This window comes from Falco naumanni, chromosome 18, assembly GCF_017639655.2.
Source record: "Falco naumanni isolate bFalNau1 chromosome 18, bFalNau1.pat, whole genome shotgun sequence".
NCBI classification, from domain to species: Eukaryota; Metazoa; Chordata; class Aves; order Falconiformes; family Falconidae; genus Falco; species Falco naumanni.
In genome coordinates, this window is record NC_054071.1 from 4139901 (window position 1) to 4164655 (window position 24755).

The 24755-nt window shown below is 57.3% G+C and overlaps 2 protein-coding genes across 5 annotated transcripts; one reads left to right on the forward strand and one right to left on the reverse strand.

Moving 5' to 3' along the window:
• Positions 1-819: 819 nt before the first annotated feature.
• Positions 820-7016, reverse strand: ORMDL3 (ORMDL sphingolipid biosynthesis regulator 3). Its single transcript, XM_040617200.1, has 3 exons — positions 6843-7016; positions 5222-5373; positions 820-5083 (listed from the first exon to the last, which is right to left on the reverse strand). Exons 1-3 carry the CDS (start codon positions 7014-7016, stop codon positions 4948-4950), a joined length of 462 nt encoding a protein of 153 aa, XP_040473134.1. The 3' UTR covers positions 820-4947.
• LRRC3C (leucine rich repeat containing 3C) lies at positions 6994-19938 on the forward strand. Of its 4 annotated transcripts, XM_040617197.1 has the most exons (4): positions 6994-7064; positions 7639-7771; positions 9904-10773; positions 17182-19938. In XM_040617197.1, exon 4 carries the CDS (start codon positions 17260-17262, stop codon positions 18040-18042), a length of 783 nt encoding a protein of 260 aa, XP_040473131.1. In that variant the 5' UTR covers positions 6994-7064; positions 7639-7771; positions 9904-10773; positions 17182-17259; the 3' UTR covers positions 18043-19938. The 4 variants fall into 4 exon arrangements, with proteins under 4 accessions (XP_040473131.1, XP_040473132.1, XP_040473130.1 ...); XM_040617198.1 differs by lacking the exons at positions 6994-7064; positions 7639-7771 and adding an exon at positions 7796-7882; XM_040617196.1 differs by lacking the exons at positions 6994-7064; positions 7639-7771 and having other exon boundaries at positions 7930-10773.
• The last annotated feature ends 4817 nt before the right edge of the window (positions 19939-24755 follow it).

The following is a 24755-nucleotide window of genomic DNA, read 5'->3' on the forward strand; positions in this document are numbered from 1 at the left end:
CTGTCAATTTGTTTATTTTCTGGTTTTCGTTTATCCCTCTGATCCACTGGGATGAGGAACAGTGTGTTCTGATTTAGGACTTCACTGGATCTGTAGGAGAACTAACTAATGAAGTGTAGTGTAGGAAAGGGGACGACAGGATGTTACTGGAGCCGCTTTGAACTGGCATTGACCAGCAAGGCAGACACATTTCCATGCTTGATGGCTTGTTAGTAGCAGAGGGTTTGTGACTGACTGGTGTGGTACCCTGTCAAGGGATCTGTGCGGTGGGCTGCAAGCTCCGTGCTTTGCTCCAATCGATCACTTGGTGGGCTTGGAATTGCCAGGGTATTCATTTGCCATGCTTGTTTACAAGGAAAACCTGTCCCTGTAAAAATTCAAGGAATCAAACACAAGTTTTTACATGAATACTTACTTTATTAGTTTCTCTTAGAATACTGTACAAAGGAGTAATAAAAATATTCACACTTTATTTTAGAAAGTTCTCTACATGAGACTTCTGTATACACAGCAAAAAGAAGGGCTACTGGAAAAAAACCCTAAAACTTTGTACAGTGTCAGAATGTTTCATTAAAAAAATCCAACTAATTCAGCTTGCTTAAACTGATCCAAGGAAGATACGTATACACAAACACTTGCATGCTTAAAATATAGGCAATGATAAAGCAGTGTAACTCACAATGAGAAATATTAATGTGCTGACAATGGTAACCAGCTGCTGTCCCCGTTTCAAGGGCCAGTACCATGCTTCTATTAAAACAAACAAACGATTAAAAAAAAATACTCAGGAATTAAGTAGCCCCAGATCTCAGGCTTTTTAACACTTTTTCCAGCTAAGGGTTGGGCTGTTTAACATCCTGTTAGCTGTCTTAAATGAATCACAAGACAGGATCCCTAATTCAGAAGAATAGAGCGGTTAGTACCTGATTGTTTTTTGACTTCCTGATGTGACTGCCGTACTGTGTGATTACATGCATGATCTTGACAGTGGCTTAGAAGAGGCTTTGCCCAGGACGAGATTGGGCAGAGGACAGTTTCTGCCAATCCCCATTAACAGTTCAGGGTTCAAGTGGTGGTTTTCCAAAGCTTTTGTCTTTTGGCATTCATTGCAGAACAAAAAAGAAAAGCATTTTAAGTACCTACATAGTAGTTGTTTCTCAGTAACAGGGTGCAGCCCACTTTTTAATTCTCCAGCTGACATTTGCACTAGTCACTGTACAAGGTGCCAGTACAAGTTTGAGAGAAGGATCTGTAAAGCGTGATGTTGTCAAAACCCCTTTCAAAATCAGTAACAACCAGTTTTCTCCTTCATGCAGGTACTTGGAAAATTCTACAGTCTGAAAGAATGAGTGGACACTTTTGCACTGACATTCTGGTTCTCCATGCAAAAGGTAGGCTTCACCCTCGGATCACTGCTGTATCGGCTGCAAGTTCACATCTGAAAGTTCCTCATCCTGCCCACACTGTCCCCATCTCCCTTTCCTCACAAATTAGTTATCCTGTGAGAGTGTTAGTGTTTGGACTATGCTCTTTAGCTCGGGTGTGTGCAACATTAGCCTTTTGAGTGCTGAACTTGCTTCTACATTAATTTAACAAACATGCATAATCCAGCAGTGGTTTTGGTACAGAGTTCCAGAAGACCCAGAACTGTGGCTGTTACTTCCATGCCACCACAGTGGTCGTTTCCCAGTGGAAACTGCTTGCTCCTGTGACACTGACAGGAAGGAGCCACACAGCTGGCATGAGAGGGTGGCTTGAGCATATATATATATATATGTATGTGTGTGTGTATATATATATATGTAAATATAAAAAAAAATAGCCAGAACTGTGTCACTTAAAACTACCTTGGGTCCATTTAGTAGCAATTGTGACTGCAGTTTAATTACAATTAACTTATGGTTTCTTTTCTGTTTTTGATTAATTCTGACACCTGCCCTTAGGACAGGATCTTAAGGAAGATCCTATAAGACGTATAATTTTTCAAGTAACTGTTAATTTTATGTAGATGCTTAACGCACCACAAGATTAACATGAAATCTTTCAACTCTCACTACTTCCCATATTTCTCTCTAGTTTTCATTTCAGTTTCCCTTGACTGGATTAACTTTGCTGAGTCCAAGCTAACTCCAGTTATTCTGTAGCAAAAATGCTATCCCTGTGTTGTAAAGAATGTCATTTGCCATGTAACAGGTATCTGTGCAATGGCTATTTTAATCATTTGTGTGAACAAGGTAAATCAGAAAAGCTTACTATTATAATTAAAGCTTTGCCTAACAAGTTTTAGACTTCAGTCTTTAAAAACTGCCCTTTTGAGAAGTTTATAATCCCGTTCTGTTTTACAGTTGATTCTTGTAACTGAACAAAACAGAATCAATGTCCATAGTTTCAGTTAACAGCACAAATAATATGTTCATACCTTCAGCTGTTGTAATGCTGAGGCCTCCACGGAAACTGTGCTTCATTGAGAAAAGCTGACTCTTACCGTCAATTTATACCTACGCTAAAAACAGCAGAACTGCTGAGACCTTGTGTAATGTGTATTACTTAGAAATAATCAGCATTTGTCTGTTTATATAGGAGTCATGTTTTTAAGCATAGAGCAACTGTTTCTGTTGCATAAAAGTTGCTGGTTTCCCCCCTTTTCTACCACAATACATTGCTTGCTTTGCTCTGGAGATTTACCATTGGCATGTAAGTTGTGTCTGTGAGCAGACGTTCGGATCTGTTTAAGCAACATACAGTCTGCGCTACAGCCTTGGCCATCCTGCTGAGGACAGATGCTGCGCTTGTGAGGGCAGCAGCCTTTCCAAAAGTGTGCTGGGCATCGCTACTGTTGATTTCTCAGTCATTTCAAAGGTACATAGCTGATTGATGAGATCTCTATTTTGAAAACAATATCTTTTTTTTTTTCCAAAAGTAATTGTCTAGTAGCATAAAGAGTATCTTAGCTTTAGGGTGTATAGTACCTTAACTAAAGCAGCAGTCCTTATGTCGTGGTGGTTAAAAGGTTTAATCTACCCATCAAGTAAATTGCACATCTGTCAAAACTCCCTCGCTGGAGAACAGCACTCGGGTGTCAAGCCAGACTCTTCTCTTTCTACCTTCCGGAAAACTTTCTTTTCACTTAAAATATTCCCACTTTTCAAACACATTAGGTAATGATTCTCTAGGCATTCCAGCAGCCCTCTGAGGTATGCTGAATGTTTTTCCCTTCTCTGCAGCAGTCTTATAGCAAGTCTGAGATAGAGAAGTAAAACAGCTTGCCTAAAATTATGCACGGAGTAGTACTAGACCTTACATGCACACCTGAAGTTCCCCTCTCCCTGTCCTATGCTTAGACCATCAAACAACTCTGCCATACCCCGTATGACCTCTAAAGCTAAAACTGGCTAATGCAGGAACAAAAATAGCATATTTAAAATGTTTATACCATTGTCAAAAGTGGGAGACAATATAAGCACTAAGACAACAAAAATACAGGCTTTCATGAGTTTACAGGGGAAGCATAAAGAAAAACACATTTCATTCGGTGCACAACCCAAAAGAAAACCTGATTATTCTGAACAGCAGAAAGCAATCTCAGTCAGGAAATCTAAACCTGCAAACCTACTTTATTTAGCTGGTAATTTTTTTTCTGGGGGGGAGGAGAAGCTCAATTTTGTTCCTATACTAAATCTATTATTGGTGATCCATTGCATCCTTCTGTTGGTCAATTCAGTCTGCTGCTGGTGTGCTGCTCATTAGCATTGTTCTCCTGCAGCTCCCTTGCCCTTGCCAGCGATCACCTGAGGGCTCGGGGGATGCTGCTGCAGCGCTTGTGCATGGAGCCGAGTGACAGGCTTCCAGGTAAGCCAGAAATCAAACTCTCGCTTGCCTGAAGTCAAATACTGAGTTAAGTCCATGGTTAACTGGAGAACTGGCAAATCCCAGTAACACTGACACGGACTTAAGCAACCAAGGAGCCTGGACTGCAGAGAAAAATTCCAGTTACAATCACTAATTGATTAGAGCAAGCAGCCATCCGCCTCGTTTGGCCTATACCTAGCGGTCTTCAGCTGCTCCCCTGCTTGTGTGGTCTCTGTGTACCAAGTAGCTCAGTGACACTTGTCGAGCATTAAAATGACCTGCTCTCCAGCCCTTAATCCAAATGCTGTACTGCCTGAGTGCTCAGGGTGCGCTTAAAAATTAGCAGTTTGGGGTGGGGAGTAGTTACCCAGATTCTGGTATAAACTAAAGATGGTGGGTATGATCTAGGATCTAATCGACTTTTTCCCTGAACCACATGAATGGTACCGTAGAAAAATGAAAGCTTTCTCATGTTGCAGGTTATTCCTTCCTGTACTGTATTTAGTAAAAGAACTTTCTCAGTGGTGTACAAGGTTGCAAAATAAAAATCTGTCATTCTCTTGCCCCCTCCCACTTCCCCGCCCAAAAATGGAACTCAAACCTCGGAAAAAAAAAAAATCAAGTATTGGGAAAGTCTGGCTGTATCCCTTTGAATTTCCCCCCACATATCGCTTAAAGCACCTAGCTTCAGAAAGGGAAATATATTTTAAAGTGCATTTACCACAGCAATAGTACCAGCACTAAAAGCTTTTTCCCTCATCCCTATTCTCTTCGTCCGATGTCTGGGATAGATGAAAATCTCCCCAGAATTCATCCTTGTTGTACCTCGAAGTCTCAGTGTATCTGCCTCTATTTATGACGCTGGAATAAAAGAAATCCAGTGTCCTGCGTCCTGCTCCGCACTAAATTCTACTCTGGAGCTTGTTTAGATTTATTGGGCATGAGGATCCAGCATGCGGTATATGTCTATTGGCTACTGCATTTGAACAGCGGCTGTGAAGTTGCATCCCAGTGTGCGTGGGGGTGAAGAAACAGGACTGGAGAGAAGGAGCTTCCCCCTCTCCCCTGCTCCTCTTCCATTTGCACCAGCCACACAGTTCAGTACTTGTTGATCCCAAAGATCCGAACTCCATGAAACTGAGGCAGTTTGGGGATCAGGACGCTCATAAGGGAGATGGTGTTGATTATGAAGTGTATCCGGTCATACTTGGTGTAAAAGCTGGTTAGAAAATACCTGGAAAGGAGGGGAAGAGAGTGAGAGGAAAACTGAATTATAGCACCTCATGGTTTTGTTTCCCAGGACAGCACGTGCAGCAGAAGCATTGAGTGGGACAGATGCACGAAGGCAGCTCGGCTGCCCCGGAGTACTCACAGCACAATGGGCATGATGGTCAGGAACTTGCGGGACGCCGTGAACTGCACGCCGTAGTCCATCTGCTCCCAGTGCGTGAGCAGCCGAGCCTTCCCCTGGTCTGGAGTCTCAAAAGGAGTTCCTTTCACGGTGTGCAGGAAGATGTACATGCTCTGCAGCAAACACAACCGCGGTGTGAAGCGCGGAGGGTTCTCTCTGCCCCTTGCCACGCCACCGGCAACGTTCAGCTTCAGCAAGAACGTCGCGGGTGCGGGAGCTTGCAGCCGCGCGCTGTTCCGCTAGAGGGATGCGTTGGCGCTGCTGGAAAACGTGCTTCAACCGGCAGCGGTAAGGAAGCGGGGAGAGAGGGGGGAAGGCAGCCAGCCGGGGCCGGCTCGGGCTTGGCTGCTACATGCGAAGCTTCTTGTTCAGCTCCTGGGCATCAGCCAAGGCGGCGGCTGCGAGATTACAGCAGTCAGATCTCTAGGATCAGGAGATTAGCATGGACTTGCTCTACCCTGCAACGGCGACGCTAAATGCTTGCTAGAAAAGTGCTGGTTGTGGGCAGTGAGGGTCTGTTACCACCCTGATTACAAGTTAACCTCTTGAAGTGGAGCACCAGTTGCAGATAAACAGTCTGGCTACGTCATCTGTCTTTAAGTAGAGCTGTTGCTGGTCTTTAAACCCCTTTCGGTCCCTAGGACCTCATTGTTTAAGCTGCCAGAGAAGGGGAAGGAGCTGGTGAAAAGCAGGCAGCTTGTAAACTGAGCTCCAGGCAGCTCTGCTTGGTGGTTTTGTGGGTTGGTTTTTTTCCCCCACGATAGACATGAATAACATTAGCATGAGGATCCCTAATAAGGGTGTCATTTTTGTCTCTGGAATATTCTTGGGCTGAGGTGTTTTTTTTAAATAAAGAATACAAAACCCAATTGCTGCATCTCTGAAGTATTTCATCCCCTATGCCTGAGGGTGAACGGCTGTTGAGAGGTCTGTTCCTCCACTGTACAACCCAAGCGTGCAGAGACTCGTGTAGTGGGATGGCAGAGGCACAGAAGTGAGCAGTTAAACACAGCAGCTTCTGGCATCGTGGGGAACTGAGGCGCGCTCAGAACGTGTCTTAAGTGTGCTGCGCTTACCTGCGCACCCCTAGCACGGCGCTTTGACACCCGTTTGTTTGGCTACCTGATCCTTAAAGGGGAGAGTCTGTTCCTGGATTATTTTTTACTTCAAGCAGAACAGAATTCGGGGTTTAATCTTGTTTTCTTAACTTTAGTGAGGCCAATTCAGATTGTATCAACTGAAGTGAAAGCTGTCCTGCCAGTTTCTGTGGCCTGTCACACTATTCCTCTGTGAAGGGGGATGTGACAAAGGGATTTAGCCTGCAGGCAAATGAATTCGGTGTCCCCTCTGAGCAGCCTCACCAGATGTTTGCTGCCTCTTCAGTCCCTAGGCTGGATTTAAATATATGACCTAGAGGCAAAGTTGCAGTCTGAGGGGTGGAGGTTGAGCAACTTCATCTTTGGAAACAGAAAGGAATTGGTTCAACAAGAATTTGACTAAGTGGCTCTCAAAAGAACAGCTGGTGCTAAGAGATTACCTCTCTGTGCCCCGGGAAGTCACGACGGCCACACTGTTTCCTTACCATGTTGTGAATGATGTTGGTAAGAGTCCAAACCACAGGCACGCTGAAGAAGGGGATGCTCAGGAGTATGACATGCAGCAGGCCAATTCCGAGGACGTAGGACAACCAGATGCCCCGGCTGTTCATGACGCGGGTGTTGGGATTCACCTCGCTGTGTGCTGTTCCCACGTTCATGTTGGCTCTCGTGTCCGACGTGTGCGCCTGAAACTAAAGCAGAGTCAGGTCAGTACCTGCACCGCGTTAGCCCTCCAGCTCTCGGGTAAGCACAGCAGGGCCTGAGCACTGTCCTGCTGTTAAGCAAACCTGAAATCTATTGTTTTTTCTAAAAATCACAAGTCACTTTGCTTCTCTGCACCTCATTATTTCTGTTTGTAGAGGTGATGTTTCTGAGGGGAAGCTAAATCCAGGAGCAGCTGGGAATCATGTGTGGGAAGCCTGGCTGTGACAGAAGCTACTTTTGATTTGTTGAAATGTTGTCCTGGAACCAAGATGTTGAGGTTCAATCCTTCAGCTGCCACTTTTTAAATCATCATCGCAGTGTTAATCACGGAAGCACTCTGGCACTTGAAGCTTCTTGATGTGTTTATGGGTTCAGTGTACCTTAATACTTGTGTTCTCTTTCCAGTTTTGCAGAGGAAAGGCACAGCAGCGCTGTATCAACAGATTTCCTAATTAGTTTAACTAAACTAACAGTGTTCTGCACAGCTTTTAGAGGCTTGCTGGTCTCTTGGTCTGGCTTACGTGTTTTGCCTTCCAATTTAAGGTGGAAGGGAGTAACAAAAATATTCCCCCACAGGGAAGGACCGATACTACTCTTGTGGAACATAAAGAGTTAGAGATTACAAGGAAAGGTGCATTGGGAAGACGCTTCAGGAGCAAGAACCGCAGAGGATATGGCTCTTCCCCTACCTGGAAAGAACAGCTGCCACGTAAGAGGAATAGAAAGATGTTTTTCTGAACAATGCCAGGAAGGAGAGGAAGCCAGGCAGTGTCATCCTCTTGGAGCAGGTCTCTGGAGTGGTGCTCTACAGACAACGCAGGTACCGGGGTGGCTTTTTGGACTGCCGCACTGCTAGTGGCAGCAGGTATCGGTCAGCTTTTAGGCTTTCCGGGAACATGACAACTCTGGTTTGCTGGTTTCCAGGGATTACAGGAAACAGCACAAATCAAAACTGTTCCAAAGTTGAATATCTACAATGAGATCAAAGAAGTTCTTGTGTAAAATCGCCTTTGTCTGTGTCCCATGGAAATATCGTTTCATTAGATAAAACGGTCCATCCCGCTTTGGACAGCAAACCCCAGGGCGAGGGCTGTTTCCTGATGTTTCCTTGTGTTTTTGCTGCTTTGGTTCCCACAGCTGGGAGACGGTGCTGCCGTTCTCTCCAGCTCTCACAGTCTTCGGTCTCGGGAGGCGAGGCCGAGCCAGATCTGACATTACACTGTGTCGCTGCCAGCTGTTCCCAGCTCCCTTGCAGAGTGCTGGGCCTGGCTTGTTTCAGAAACTGGTGCTCCCCCCTGCTCCTGCCCAGGGCTGGGGGACGGAGGGAACGCTTGACTCCGCAGCTCCTGGGACATGTGCTGTAGCTTCCAAGCCCCTTTCAACTGCGCGGGCAGACGCTGCTCGGTGTCGCAGGCAGCTCTGGTGAAGCAGGGCTGCTAGGTGAGCTGAACAGATGCTTGCCGACCTCCGCTACCCAGGTGGCAGTCAGGGAGCTTCTATCTGGAGGCTTTTTCTTACCAGAAATGTGGTCTCCAGAGCGTGTGTTCTCTTGTCACCCATCTCCTGGGCCAAAGGACATTACCTACTGGTTATTCCAGAAAAAAGCCTGAAGCTTGGTCTGGAAGCAGGACTTAGTGTTCAGTGCTTCAGTCCATCCTTAATTGGGTGCAATTCCTAAGGGCTTTCAGAAGGAAACGGAGGGGTTTGGTGAAGCAGAATGAGTCAAAAGTCATATTGTTGCAACAACAAAAAAAAGCAGACACCCCTGTGGAATGTGTAAACAGGAGTGCTGTTTGCCAGACATAGGAAATAATTCTCCTAGATATTGGTAAGGCCTCAGCTAGAACACTGTCCAGTTCTGGGAGGAGCTGGAAGGAGTCCAGGGGAGGAGAGCAGTGAGAATGAGCAGAGGTGTAGGAAAAACATGACCTGCAAGGACAGATTGGAGGAAACTGGTTTGTTTAGTCTAGAGAACACTGGAGAGAGGCATGAGGAACATTGACAGACAGCTGTGCTGAGGAGGGAGACAAGGTACGCAGTGGAGTTAGTAACTGCGTGGCCAAGACATGGAGCAACTTGGTAATGCTGGGAGGACTGATGTTGGAATGGCCTGCCCATGGAAAGCGATGGGTGGTCTCACCGGGGGCTTTAAAATCAATTTTCATAAATAAAGATCCCTCTTTGGAATGGGTGGTTGACCAGGTGGCCTCTTTGGGACCCTCTTTTCTTGAAATTATGCCATTACGCAAAGGCTACAGAAGCTTAGCGGGCCTTCCTGCAAGCCCCACAGCCAGAGGCGCGGCCTGCCTGTGAGCTAATAAAGTGGAATTTCCACTTGAGGACAACCCCGGGTGTAATTTTGAAAAACTAACGAGCAACTTCTACTCAGACCCCTCTGCAAACGAGGGCAGTCGCAAACCTGCGGCTGGGTGGCAAAGGGCCAAACGTATAAGCCGTATGTGAAGCGGTTTTCGTCCCTGGGCCTCTGTTTCCTTGTAAAAATGAGGATCAGACGGGTGAAATGCCTACAACGTGGGTAACTCGTTCTTGCGAGAGAGATTTGGAGATGGCGGGCATTCGGTCGTACGGTGGGGATGATTCTGCGTGCTTCTCCAACGCTGTCCTTTCCACTTCAAAAAATATTTCATCTGCGAATCTTTCCCATTTCTGAGCTGGTGTTTGCAGCCCTCGCTTGTTTTCTTTGCTTGCTTCAAATTGCACACACAACTGTGTTGCAAAAGCCTGGCCAGGGGAGCGTGAGCTCTCAAGGCTCCGATCCCTGCCCCCATCCCAGATCCCGTGTTTTTTTGATTTTTACACCAGGGATTTGTTCACCTGCAGGAAAAACAAGGCGGAAGGCAACAGCGGGAGGAACCCCAGCTCCCCCCCGGGAACCGCTGGCTGTGAAGCTCTGCTTTCCCAACTTGTGCAGCGTTTTTTTGGGACCGAACGGCTTTAATGTTTCACCAGCCTGAGTGCGAAGGTCAGGACTGCGCTGACGTTGGATGGTGGCCATCCAAGGAGGGGAAAAGTCGTTAACTGTGGTCAGCGACGAACAGCACGCTGCGACGGCAGAGCCGAGCCCTTCCCCTGCCCGATCCTTCGCGTCCTGTTCCCAATTTCCCGCCTGCTGCTGTGCCAGCTCCCTGTCTGTGGCTTTGTTGGGAAAGACTCTTGTTCTGGGGCTCAGAGCAAGCATCAGGGCTGCGAGCTCAGCATCTCCCCACTTCCAAGGGAAGGGGAAAAAAACCGACCTCAGCGGTTTCCCGCTTGCTTTGTCACCCATCAGCTGCTGGAGGACCCACAACCTCTGATTACAGCACCCCAAGGTCCAGCTCCTTCTCCACCATCGCTTTTGCCCCCCCAGGAGGGTGACCACTGCCTGTTCCTGTCCCCTCGCAGTCCAGCAGCGCTCCGACCCTGTCAGTGCTCGGCAGTGGATTCACCCTTCCCCAGGGCGCTGCAGGATTGCGCTCAGCACCCCATTCTGCCTCAGCCCGGAGCAGGTGGCAGAGGGAAGGAAGGCTCAGGTGCTTATCTTGGCGGATCTTCCCGAGTGTTCCCAGAACACGAGCCATGATGATCCACGGGAGCCACTGAGGAGCCACGATCCCTATCTCTGGCAGCAACAGCAACCACCGTCTCCCAAGCAAATAAATATTTCAAACCCTTCTCTGCGAGATGGCATCAGCCTCGGAACCAGAGCATCAGGTACCGCGGGGCCGCCGGTGTGCGCAGGCAGCTGAGCGGGGAAGGAGTGGAGCGAGAGGTTACCCCCCCCCCCCCCCCCCCCGGTGCTGCTGGGGGTCCCGCTCCGGCCTGCAGCTGCTGTGGGGTTTAGGAACTCTGCGCCCCACGGCTGCCCCGTCCCCCCACCCGGGGGGTGTGCGGAGCTGGCAGGAGGGGAGGAAGGGGGGGGCTGTAGTGATGGGGTGAGAAGCCTGAGCCCCCCTGGATGGGAGCAGGAGCAGCGAGGGCTCTGCCTCCCTGTTTTCTACTGAATGTCGAGGGGAAGTTTGGCCACGCAGGGGACACTGCGTGGGGTCCCGCACCCCGCTTACCTCCGCACAGCCCCGGGCAGGACCCGCACCGCGGCCCCCCACCCTCCCGGCCCTGGGGCTTTCGGGCTCCAGCTCAGCAACTGCTTTGCTTTTTTGGAGGGGAGGACGGGGGGGGTCCTTCGGGCCCACGCCAGGCACCACGCCGCGGGGCTCGGCCGCTGCTGCTCCCGGGGAGGGGGCGAGGCCTCCCGCCTGGGCCTGCCGGGCTCCGGCCCGGCCCCGTATCCCCGGGGGCGGCCCGGAGAGGCGCCGCCGCGCCCGGTCTGCACTCACCGCTGCTCGGCCCGGCCCGGCCCGGCTCGGCTCGGCGGGGCCGGGGCTCTCTCCGTCGCGCACCCCGCCGCCCCGGCTGCACTCCCGGCGGGCTCCTGGGTGCGCCCGCCCCGCCGCCGCGGCACGCCGGGAGCTGTAGTCCCGGTAGCGCTCAGCACCGGGGCCCGCCCCGGGAGAGGCGGGGCCGCGCTTACCGGGGGCCACCCGGCCACCCGCTGGGGGCACGGCGGCGGGGAGCGACCCTGGGGTGGCCAGGAAGGGTCCTCTACCGCTCTGCTACCGCCCTGCACCCACAGCACCCCACCTCTGCCGGCCCTCGGCTGCGGAGAGCAGCCCTGGGGGGGCTACGGCTAATCCCAGGGGGGCTATGGCCACCCCGGGGGGGCTATGGCCATCCCTGTGGGGCTACAGGCACCCTGGGGGGGCTGCGACCCAGCTGGGGCCTTCCACGCCGCTGGGGGAGGGTGGGCTGCGCAGGGTGGGCTTCCTGCTCTTCCCAAGGGAAAACCTCAATGGCAGGAGCCGTGTGAGCGGGCCAGGGTGGTGCTGCCGGACACAGGGCCAAGGGCTGGGAGCGCAGGAATCCGGCGCTGCGGCTCGGGGGGCACCATTTGGCCCCACTTTTGTTTGTGCAGCGAGCAGAGCCGAGAGCGCGGTGCTGCGGCGGCCCCCGTGCGCCTGGCCCTCTGTGCTGGGCATTGTGCGCACCGGCTGCTGCCGGCTCCCCGGCACGGGAGCGGCCCAGGGTGCAACGCCAGCACATGACGGCAAAACCACTTCGTGCTGCAGTCCCCCTGCCCTGGAGCTGCGCTGGGGTCCTGGGCCCAGCAGAGACCCCGACCCAGCATGTGGGAGCCCGGCAGCACCGCTCACAGCCCCCAGCCTCGTGCGGCCGCTCGGCAAACCCATCGGTGGGGTTTTGGTTTTGGCCCCGGTGCGTTGGTAGCGCTGTTTGCACCGATGGAACCTGGGTTTCCTGGCACAGCCCAGCCATGGCTGCCCCTGCGCCTCCATCCCGACCCTGCGTGTGTCCATCCGGCCTCTGCGTGAGCCTGAGCCGCTCCCAGTGGGTGGTTGTGTGCCGGCTGGGCACGGCGAGGGCATGGGGACCCCCGGGGTGCCAGGGTGCCACTGGCGGGGCACAGGGTGGCTTCCCAGAGCCCTGCACCCTGGAGGGCCTTGGGCATGGGGGACACACACAGGCACGGTTAGAGCAGCTGGTGGGTGCTGTGGGGAGCCCAGTCCCTGTCTGGCTTCTCCAGGATGCCCTCGCCGGCAGGGCACGGTGTGGGGATGCCAGCGGAGGCGGGGGATCCTGCAGGATCGGGGGCGGCAGGCGAGGGGCAGGGATGCCGGTGAGCGGAGGCAGGGGATCCCGCGGGAGCTGGCCCTGCTTTGCAGGATTGCCACGCACGCACGGCAGCCTCTATTTTTATCCCTGCTCCTGCCTGGCTGAGCAGCTCCCTCTGCGCGGTGACATCTAATTTAGCAGCTTCCCCGCACCCCGCTGACTCCGCACGTGAGGGGGAAGCACAATGCGACAGCTATTTTTAAACGCCCATAAATATTAATCCCTCTCAGTGATGCAGCAGGCAGCCTCTCGCTGCCGCTGCGAGCGCGGGGAGGGGGACACCCGTTCCTTGGGCTCCCCAGCCGGGGTTCACCCTCCCCCCAAGGAACCCCAGGTTTGGGGGTGGGGGGTCCCCAGGGGGGTCTGGCCCCATCCCCTGGCTGGCAGCTGCGTGGACCAGCCTTTCCCCCGTGCTCAGGGGGGCTGTTCCCATACCCGGCCTTCACTGCCGGCTTCGCCCCCCCCTCCCCATGCCAGGGGCCGTGCTCACCGCCCACTCTCCCGGGCTGCCAGTCCCGCTGCCTGGTCGATACTGGTTATATTTAGCACCGTAGTGGCAGCAAGGAGCCGGGGTTGGCTATTTTTAGCCATTGCTGCTGCGGCTGCAGCGGGGAAGGGTCTGCGCGGGGTCGTGCTGCACTGCAGGCGCTGGGTTTTGGGGCTGGCGGGTGCTGTGTCCTGGCACGTGAGACCCCCACAGGGTGCAGCTCATGCTCTTGGGGGTCTCTGCCTGCTGCTGTGGTGACCCTCCCCCCCCGGGTCTGAGCTGGGGCTTGCTGAAAGCTCAAGCCCCCCAAGGCCCTGTCTGCCACCTCAGCCCCTCTGCTCCCACGAGCCCCATCCTGTTGTGTCACCCGAAGCTGCCCATGCGCTGCTGTGGCCCTGGCACTGCTCCCGCTCTGTGCACAGCTCCCGGTGGCACCGGGACCGGTGATGGGCAGCACAGGGTTGCTCTGCTCCCCGGTCAAACGGGGAGACGCCGGCAGCGCCCCAAAGCACCGGCCGGCTGCTGCCTGCTGTGCTCCCGGCCGAGTCCTGGGCCAGGCCTGGGTGAGCCCTGCCCGGAGTCGGGCTCCTCTCGGGCCTCAGTGCTGGACAGACCGGCTGGACCGAGCAGGGGCCCACCGGCAGCTGCAGGCGCCCCCCGGGCCTATGGCTGCCCCGGCGTGTGGCGACCCTCTGCCACGGCAAACCCCCGCTGGCTGCAGCACCCTGAGGTGCAGAGCCTGGGGTGCTCCCTGGGGCGCAGAGGCAGGGATCCTGCTGTGCTGCTGGCTCGGCCCCATCCTCATCCTCATCCTCATCCTCATCCTCATCCTCATCCTCATCCTCATCCTCATCCCCATCCCCATCCCCATCCCCATCCCCATCTCTCCGCTCAGCCCCGCCGGAGGCCAGGGGTCTCCCCGGGGAGCGCGGGGGTCCCGGCGGAGCAGCTGGCTGTGGCCCTGCCTGGCTGCGCCTCCCCCGGCAGGTTTTGTTCCCCCAATGGAGCCGAGATCCAGGCTCGGTGCCTCGGAACCGGCTTCTCCTCCGCGATCGGCGGGGATGTCAGCACGCAGGGCCGGGCTGCTCGGCCAGGGGAACCGGGCACCGGGCGCGTCCTTGCTGCGGCACAGCAAGGGCACGGCCCGCGGCCCCGCCGCCCGGGGTCCCGCCGGGGCCAGCCCCGGGGATGGAGGGAGCAGTCGGGAGGGGGGGGGACCCGCCTGGGGCAGCGGGATCGCTCGGCCCTCTCGACGGTGCCGGGGCACCGGGGCCCGGCCCGGTAACGGCGGCCGCTCTCCATGGTGCTGAGCCGCCCTCGCCGGTGTCCCGGGGCGGCCCCGCCGAGCCCCCGGGCAGCCCAGCGGGCCCCGGCCCGGGCAGCTCAAGGCTGGGCTGGGGGCCTGCTCCGGTGCCCCCCCCGCCCCTGGCTCCTGCCCCGGCTGCCGCCCGCCGCGGCTCGGGTTTCCCGGGGTAAGCGATGCCGGTGCCGGGCGGGGGGGCGCTGCGGGCGGGAGGGGGCCCCGCTGGGTGAGGGTCCTGCTCTCCGCGAGGGGCCGGGGGGCGCTGGGGGGCGGCGGGGGCAAGAGCCGGGGGGTGCACAGCGCCCAGCGCCCCGGGGCGGGAGGGCGAGGTGGGCCGGGGGTGCCCCCGCGAGGTTTGGGGGGAAGCAAGGGGCGTGGAGCCCCTCGGGAGCCCCTGACTCCGGGCACTATGCGCTCGGGGGTCCCCACGGCGGGGGTCCCCGGTTCCGGCTCCCCCGCCCCGTTCTGGGGGTCCCGGGACAGATCGTGCCTCACGGGGTGGGGTGGGGGGGGCTGGCAAGGAGCCGGGTACCGGGCCGGGGGTGCTGGGCGCTGTACGGCCCCCCCGGCGGGGGCGGGCCGGGGGCGGGGAGCCCCGGGGAGGCCCGGGCGGAGGATCCCGCCCACCGGCCCCGCCGCCGCCGCCGGCTCCGGGCCCGCCGCGCTGCGCGGGGCGCGGCCGCTCCGGCCCGGGGCGCGGGGCCGCTCCGCCGCCGCGGGGCTGCGCACGGCAGGTGAGTCCGCACCGGGACCTCCCCGGCCCCCGGCGGGCGGGGGGCGGGAGGCGGCGGCGGCGGTGGGGGGGGGTCCCGGCAGCACCGCGCCGAGCTGAGCTGAGCTTCCCCCGGGGAAGCACCGGGGCTTCCCTCGCCCGCAACGCCCCCGGTGCCGAGCGGGGCCGGGGGGGAACCCCGGGCATCCCCGGCTGCGCTGGGCGCACGGTGGGTGCTGGAGCCCGCACAGCCCCGTCCTGCCCCCGCCTACCTGAACCTCCCCCGCCGGGGCTGGCGGCGACCCCGGGGGTCGAGCCGGGGACCCCCGTGCCCCGCCGTGGGCTGTGGACCCCGGTCGCGCCCGCTTTCGCTGCGGTGCGTGGTCCGGAGCGCCGGGGCTGGGGAGCATCCCGGGCCGCCGCGGGGCCCCGGAGAGCCGCATTCCCCTCCGGGGGGGTCCCCCGGGTCCCGTGGATGAAGCGCCCCTTGTCCCGGGCCACCGGCTCCCGGCTCAGTCCGGTGGGTTTCCCAGCTCCACACTCGCCCCCGGCAGCGGGGGGGGTTGCCCCAAGGGGCAGCATTTGCCCCAGGTTACTTCTGGCAGACGTGGGGGGCTGGGCCTCCCCCCGACCTCCCAGCATGGGGCTGGGTTCCTGCTGCCCTTCGGCTGCTCTGAGCCCTGGTCCCGCTTGGGGACCCCGAGCAGCCGGGGGGGGGCCGGCAGTGCAGGGGGCAGCTCCGCACTGCTGTGACCTTGGGGTGTTCCAGCACGGCTGGGCTGCGTTACGGCACCCAGCGGTCAGGGTGCTCGCCCAGGCTGGGCTACCAGCACCACCCTTGGGTGGCCAGCCCTGCCCCTCGCTCGGGACCCCCGGTCGGCACCCAGGAGTGGGTTTGCCCGGGACAGGGTGTGCTCTGGGTGGTGGCACCCGCGGGCAGGCTCACCCAGGTGGTGGCCCGGTGGCACAGCGTGGAGCTTTCCACAGCACAGACGGGGTGCCACGGCGTGCCCCTTTTGTGCCGGTGTCTTTAATCGTGGGGTGGTGGGAGAGCACCTGCACCCTGCCCGGATGGCTCCGCCGCCGCCGCTCGGCTCGGGATAACGTGGGGCCCCTGGACGTGGTGGGACCTGTGGCTGGGGAAGCCGGGCAGCGCGCTCGCGGAGCTCGGACATGGCCCTTATCTGCTGCCACCACCCTGGGAACTCGCTACACACTCAGCTCCAGTGAATTTCCTTTCTCTGTTTTTGTTTCTTTCCTGCTGACGCTTTTCCCCTCCGGAATAAAGGGCTGGATGGGGACCATGGTTACGGGGTGGTGTGGGCAGCGTGACCCTGCGGCCAGGGTGGCACCGGGCAGGGGACAGTGGTGCCCAACCACCCGGCTGCACCAATCCCCTCAAAGGGGCAAACCCAACGTGTGTCTGCGTGTGCCCTGGAGAGCGGAGCTGGGGAGCGCAATCCTGCTCGGCCTCTGCCCGGGGGGTGGGTGTTCCACCGCGTTCCCTGGGGGCCGCCGACAGCGCCTGGAGCCAGGGCTTGCTGGCTGCTGCGTCCCACCAGCTGCCGCTGCAGGATGGATCAGCCTCCTGCGAGCGCGCGACGCGATCAAACCAGCGGTGACCTTGGCAGGGTGGGAGCTCACCCCCGCCTCTGGCTCAACCTGAGCTGTCTCCGTTTGTTACAGCCCAGCTGCCGGCACGCAGGAGACATGCCCTCACTCGGCCTGATCCTGCCGCGCAGGAAGCCTGAGGGAGGCCGCTGGTGGCAGGGGCTGAGGGGATGCCTGAGCCGTGGTGGCCGGCCCTGGTCCGGTCCCTGTCCTTCTCCAGGCTGCACCTGGGGCAGGTGTGATGCTGGCAGCTGGCACAGTGGTGGCTCTGCCTCTTGGCTCTCCTGGTCTCACGCTGTCCCCTTGCTGTCTCCACCTCAGATGCACCGAGTCCAGCTGAAAGCACCGTGAGCGAGAGCCGCTGGGCTGGTGGCCGCGTGACTGAGGCAGCGCGGCACCATGCCTGCGGCACAGCGGGTCCTCCTCCGCTCGGTGACCATGTGGCTGCTCCTGCTGAGCCTCCTCCTTCTGGCCTCCTGCCTCCGCTCGGCCGCCGCGTTCCCCAAGGGCTGCTACCCCTCAGAAGAGGAGGGGCTGAAGACCTTTCGCTGCAGCAATGCTCAGCTGACCGAGGTCCCCAGAGACATTCCCAATGACACCAACAAGCTCTACCTGGACTCCAACCGAATCCCCTTCCTGCCCCGCGACGCCTTCCGGGACCTGCCACTCCTGCTGGAGCTGGATCTGTCCCACAACGCCATCGCCGGTGTCGAGAGCGGGGCTTTCCGGGGCCTGGCAGAGCACCTGCACTCTCTGGACTTGTCTTCCAACAGGCTGGTGTCGGTCAGCAAAGACGCCTTTAGCAACCTGAAGGCCAAGGTCAACCTTTCCGACAACCCCTGGCTGTGTGACTGTCGGCTGCAGGAGCTGATCCGCACGGTGGACCTGGTGGCCGGCTCCTCGGGTGGCATCGTGTGTGACTCCTCCACACAGGAGGAGCACGTCGGCAAAGCCTTCCTGCAGGTCATCGCCGACACGGACTTCTGCAACGTGTACAAAAAGACCACGGACATCGCCATGCTGGTCACCATGTTCGGCTGGTTCGCCATGGTGATCTCCTACTTGGTCTACTATGTACGGCAGAACCAGGAGGATGCCCGGCGGCACCTGGAGTATCTCAAGTCTCTGCCCAGCAAGCAGCGGAGGTCGGAGGAGTCGTCCACCATCAGCACCGTGGTGTGAGGCACCGGCATCCTGCAGGACATGGGGACCTGCGGAGCTGGGGATCAGCCGCTCCACAGCCGTGCCATGGCTGCAGGAGCTGCCACGAGCCGCCGTCATCGCACAGAAATGGTCACGGATTTGTTCCGTTGTCCTTGGAGAAGCAGCATCTGGCAGCGGGAGCCGCGGCTGGTGAGCGCCTGGCTCTGGCGCAGCGAGGGGTGAAGCGGCTGTGGCTGGGGGCGGTCATTGGCAATGAGCCAAGAGCAGCCGCGGCATCACCCGCTGCCTCTGCGGTATGGACCGGAGAGCCCCCGAGCATCCCCCCGGCACGCGGCTGTTGCTCCGACCAACCTGGACATTCAGACTTGGTTTAGAACTTTTCTATTTCCTTTGCAGAGATCCCTTGGGGCGTTACCGAAATCAGTGGTTTAATCCCTCCCCGGCTCACCCGCAGGCCTGGCCCCCAGGCAGCGGCACGGCCACCCGGCCATGCCAGGACATGGGCTGTGACCAGAGCCCAGCGGGACCAAGGGACAGGGCGGGAGGGGGGGGACACACGAGTTGGGAAAGGCAAGAGGCAGGTTTGGGGGAGCCCCGCTCCAGCTCTTGTGCTGGATGGTGCCGCCCCATCTCCCATCTCAGTCCCTGCTGCTCCCCGCTCCTTTCCTGCCCCCCCTGGGCCAGGTGGAGCGAGGGGCACGGGGGGCTCCACTCAGAGACGGGGTGGCCGGGGGGCAAACCCAGCACCCTCCTGCGCGGAGCGCGCCATTCCTGTAACAACCAAACGGGGAATAAGAGGCAAATGGGAAATGGGCTCCCGGGGCTGAGCCCTCTGGGGCCACCAAGGGATGAAGGTGCTGATGGAGGGGAACCGAGGGGTCCGGGCGGTGGGGCCAGCCCTGCCGGGCTGTTGGGGAGTGGGTTTCCCCTCGGTGCTCCCCAGGGACCATGTGGGTGGGTGGCAGCCCCTCACCAGCCTGCTCCCACCCGCTGCTGGAGGAGCGCTCCCACCTCTCGCCCAAGGACTCACAAGCTGCCGACCGGTCACTGTGATGGGACGCGGGGATGGCGGGAGCCGCTGCGGCTCCTCTGCCCTCTCCCCACTCCTGCGCCGCTGGCAGGAGCCTGAATCTCCCCCAAAATTTCCCAGCGTCCCTTCTTGACCCTTCCAGGATTGGGCTGCAGGTTCCCGGGGTGGGTGGGTAGAGGCGAGGCCGGGGCGCGGGAGGCTGGTGCAGGTGGGGGTCAGCGCCCACCTCTGGGCATGCAGGGTCCGAGCGGTGACTCCGAGCAAAGCCAGAGCAGACCCACGCTCTCCCAAGGGAGTGCCTGGCCCCTGAGAGCTGGTTTTGCTGGGTTTGCCCTTTTTAAAAACCAACTGAAGCAAAATTGCCTTAATTCACCAAGAGCACCAACCAAAGCTGCTTGAACATCCCCTGCCCCGGACCAGCCCTGGCTCCGGCTACCCCGGCACAGCCAGGCCCAGCTCGGCCCCGGTGTGGGCAGCACGTTTGGCTCTGGCCCCAGCTGCTGCCCCGGTGCCGTGGGATGGAGCTGGCCGGGAGCAGTGGCCGTGCCCTTCCGTAAGTGCCTACTTGCCCAGCGCAGCCCAGGGGTTCTGCAATGCACAAGCGCCTCAGTGAGCCCCCGCTCCGAGCCGGGCCCCCCGGCCCCACAGCCCCCCGGCGGCTCCTCTCCCCATACAACTGGCTGTGGAGGAGAGAAGGGGCTGGGGGGGACCGGACCAAGGCACCGCGAGCGGCTGCACCGTGGGTGCTGCTCCCCACGGGCGTCCCCGCACAGCCACGCTCACACCAACGCGTGGGGGATGCCCGGGACCACCTGACCCAACGTGTGTTTTGTTTAAGGGAACTTTTACGGTCTTTATACGACAATAAAGTTGGCTTTTACTTTGGAGCCTGTGCCCAGCGTGTGCTAGTGTCTGTGTGTGGGGGGCGCAGGGGCTGTGGCTTTGGGCAGAGGCGGGTGGCACTGTGCCGGGGACACCCCAGTCCCTGGTGGTACCCTGGCCGCAGAGGAAGGCCGCACGCATCAGCGTGACAGCCGATGTCTTCCCAGAGCTGCCTCCAGCTCTGCTGAGTGCTCCCAGGATGGTGCTTGCAGACACACGATACCCAGTCCCACCGGTAACCCTGCCTTCGCCTTCAATAAATGAACACCCCGTGGCTCGGCTGCGGCGCACGCGGCTCGGGTGGCTGGCACACTGCCGGTCCCCGAGCCGTGTCATGCTGGCACCGCATGGAGCCGTTTGCCATGGCCGTGCTCCACTCCCTGCCCTCCTGTCCCCACCGGATCAGACCCAGCCATCGTGTAGCACATGGGGCAGGGACCGTCACGGCTGGGAGGGACAAGCCCTTCCCGATGTCCCCAGCCTCCTCGGCCATGGTATCCAGAGCGTTCCGTACTGGTTTGCCAGCACCTTTCCCTGCGCAGTGCGTGCCAGCGTTGTGCCCCTTTCCCTGCGCAGTGCGTGCCAGCGTTGTGCCGTGGAAGGTGAAACCTGGGACCTAACGCGGAGTGACAGCTCCTGCTTGAGGGACGTTAACCTTGTTTGTCACTTGGCTGTCTCCAGACACGGCGCGGCCGTGACAGCCCGCAGACCCCAGGCTCCCAAGCAGACGGCTGCTGTCCCCCACCCTGGCTTGCTCCGCGGGGACCCTCCTCCCGCGGCCATGGGAGCAGCTGGGGAGGGCTGGGGGATGCAGCAGGACGCGCAGCCCCGGCTGTCACCCCATCCTGTGGCTCCCCGGGGACCCGCTGGTGTCCCCCCATGGAGCCGGATAACACTGAGTGCCCAGGGGCGAGCCCTGATCTGGTGCCCACCCTGGGAATGGAAACCAGCGGGCTCGTTACAGCCCACGCTAACGAGCATGGGGGAAAGGAGGTAGATTTTGGTGGCAGCCCTTGCCATGAGGGAGGTCGGCTGGTTGTGGAAAAGCCGCTGACCTGTGCAGATGTATTGGGGAATAAAATATATAAGAAACCTCATTAAAATCTTGGTAAGCTTCGGGAAGATCACTTGGTCGGGGATGGACGGAATTTCACTGGATTTATGCGGTTAGCAATGCTGGGTATTTCACAGCATCAGTCACAGAGTCACAGCAGGGTTTGGCTTGGAAGGGCCCTTAAGGACCATCGAGTTCCAAGCCCTGGCCACAGGCAGGGACACCCGCCATTAGAGGCAATATTTAACGAGAGTTATTTAATCAGGTGTTGCCGGGAGTGGGGAAGAGCAGAAAACTGGGATTACAGGAATATTTCCAAGGGGTGCCTGCGGCTGTTGGAGGGGTCTCGGGAGTCTGGCTGGGCGCAGGAGGAGGTCTGGGGCCGGCAGCCTGCCAGGCGCCTCGAGCAGCTCACGTCCCACCGAGGGATTTTTTTTCTCATCTCAATATTTACTCTCCTTCAGCAAGTTGCTGTGGGCAGGTTCCTGCCGGGGAGCTGGGAGCCAGCGCTTGGCGTCGCTGGGTGCAGGGGCCTCCATGTGAAAGTCAACACTTTTCCTTAAGCGAGGAAGTATAATCATCCATTTTAATACTGCGTTTCTGGGTAATTCATTTCCTGATGTACTGTGGATTTATCCGCTGGGATCAGCAACGGGAGAATTAGCAGCGTGACCTCCTTCTGTACCATTCCAGCACGCTGGTAAATCTCTGTTATTGACTTCCAAGGTGCTCTGCCCACCCGCACCTGGTGGGTAGTGAACTGGCTGCCCGCGGAGGGCTGCTCTGCCTCTCCGCCACAGAGGAAAATGTGCCACTGGAGCAAGAACCAGCTCCTCGCTGGTAGTGATGCCTCCTCTGCCCACCTGGCTTGGCCTCCCACCCGGCAGCCCAGGGATGGAGCGATGCTCCCGGGAAGCTGAGCTCTGCCGAGCCTCGGGCTCTGTGGAAATTCGGCTGTTTATTGAGCTTGCCGGTGGGCGCCATGGCTGCGGGTCCATCCTTTCAGCAACAGTGCCGGTGGCTCTGCTCCATTTGCTTTTGCAGCAGTGTGTGTTTTAGAAGAAAGGTAAAGCAGTATTTTTCTCAGCCTGTGAGTGAAGTGTGTTCAGTAGCCATGGCCCCAGACTCCATCCTGAACTTTTAACTGATTAGATTTAGAAGAGGGAAGGAAGGATGTCTAATTGTTTAATTTCCACAATTATAAAAATATTTATAAATAATTAGAACTGATGGCAGCAATTACACTGTGATTAAAGCTGGTCTACGCTTCATCAACGGCCTTTCAGTTATGTAGCCTTATTTATTTATTTTCACCACAAAAAATCCATTTACAGTGGCATTGCTGCCAATAATGAATCATACTTATTCAGTGCCTGCAAAGGACTCATTAATCCGATGATGTTGCTTGTTGTAGGAGCGGTGCTGTGCAGAAAATGTGGTCACCGGACTTCAGCAGGAGGAAATTTAATTTCAGTGGATGGGAAACCAAAGCAGAGCTAAAAATTATAACCATCTCTTCCCGGGCGTGTGGCTGTCTTCCACACGCTGCCCTCCAGACTCGCTGTTGATTTTCCCTCCCGACCCTCGTGTGAGCTGGGCCTGGCTGAGCCCAGGGAACGTTTCTCTGATGGCCGTTCTTTTAAGATGAGGTTCATTCTTTCAAGACAGGTTGTGCCTGTTAATAAAAGAGGGACCTGCAAAGCTTCCCTTCCCAGAGGGAAACGGCATCTTTCCAGGCGCTTTTCCTGCTTTGGAGGGAGATGTGGGTTCCCATCCATGAGCTGGGGCTTGTGTCCATCCCGTCCTCCCATGGGAGCATCGCTGGGCTGGGCGCTGCAGTCCCCACCGCTTGCCCACGGCCTTGCTCCAGGCCAGGATTTAGGTGCCAGAAAGCAGCGCAAGCTCCTTTTATTATTTTTTTTTCCTCCAGTTCCAGTTCAGCAGAGCACTTGAAAATATGCATAATTTTATAGAAACGATCGGTCCCATCACAGAATTCGCTGCGGCTGCTGTACCTAAATAGACCTGGCCTTTCATGCGAGCCCCTCGGCTGCCAGCCGTTGGCTTTGGCTCAGCAAAACCACGGGTCCCCTTGGCACGCGGCGTCCCAGCCCTCCTCCTGCCTCCGCCAGAGTGTGGCTGCCCATGGGATTTCGTCTGTCCTAACACACCTCCTTGCCGAGGCCCCGAGCTGCATCCTGGGACATCCCCGTGCCACCCAGCCCAGAGCTCCTGCAGCATCAGCTGGGGACTCTTGGGGACAGAGGTGACACCCTTGGCTCTTGGCCAGGCTTTGTTTTCAAGCCACTTCCCACCAGAGCAGCTCTGAGACTGGATCCTGGGGGGAATTCCTGGTGGATTCCTGGGTGTGGTGGGTTCCTGGGATGTGCCGGTCCCCGGGCACCTGCTCCCACTCCTTACAAGCTGCTAAGCAGGCTGCCACTCTCCAGCAGGCTGAAACGAGCTGCAGCGCGTCATGCTGGCATCTTGGCCAGCCCTGCGACCTGTTCAATTCCCGTTGACTTAAACTTGGAGGAACCACTCATTTGTGGGTTAACAGAGATGCTGCCGGGAGTTACGAGGTGACCTTCTGGAGGTGTCACCCCAGCCGACATGGTCCCATAACCGGCGAGGTGGCTCCACAGCGAGCGCTTTAACATGTGTTTCCTTAAGTGTTTCCTCAAGTGGTTTATTCCAGGCTGGGAAAAAGGCAGCTCTAATGTTAAAACAACAGGCTGTGGCTTCTAGAGAGCAGATTTTTTCTTCTGTCGTTTATGGATGTTTTAAAAGTGCTCCTGTGCTGTTGGTGTGCAGCCTGTGGGATGCACTGAGTGACTGGAGGTCTGCGTGGAGAAGAGGACAGGAAGTTTAAAGTTGTAAATTTATTATTTGCCAGAATTCCTTGCTAGTCTTGAGGTATAGTGATTGTCTTTTGCAGAAAGCGAGATTAAAGCTGCATGGTTGGGGCTGGTTAAAGCCTCGCAGGAGTAACTGGGGTTGCCCCACTGTGCTGAAAGCATCAGCTACAGCCCATGTTTCCAGGAGGAGGGTGTGTAAAACCACAGCAGAGCAAAAGAAGATGATTTAAAGCGGTGAGGAAGGCTCTCACAATTCCTCGTGAGCTACTGCAGCTGGGGGAGGTAGAGAGCAATCATAAAAAGTAAAGGTGAGGGGAAGTGAGAGCTGATTACAGCAATTTGTAAAACCTGAAGTGTGACAGCAATTCAGCAGCTCAGGAGAAGGGAAGAGAGTGAGCTGCCGGGGATGGTGTGTCATAAATAAAAGATTCAGCTGTGTTCAGGCCTGTCACAGGCAGTGAAGGCGGGGAGCTCAGGCTGGATGGAGAGAACTTCCACACAGGAAAGGTCAGAGTGAAGCCATTTCACATCCCTTTTTTATGAGTCTCCATAGAATTAATGACAAAAACTCCTCTGCAATGCAATACTGAAATATTTGACCTATTTTTCTACTTTTAAGGCCCACTAAAAAAGTTGAGGCACTAGAAGAGCTTCCTATACTTCCATTTTTTAGAGGGAGGAGGGAGCAAGTGTTCATTTGTGACTCGCCGTTGCACTTAGTACCTACTTACTGCTTTCCACCCCCCACCCCCCTGTAATAATTTATGCACGTGGCATTCCTCTGCTGTGAAATAGGCCAAGAGATGCAGGCAGCAATTGCTGAGCCCGTCTGCTTAATCTGTATAAGCCTGAGCCATGCACAGTGTCCAGTTGGCAGCTCAGATAATCAGCCTACAGGCAGTTTAAA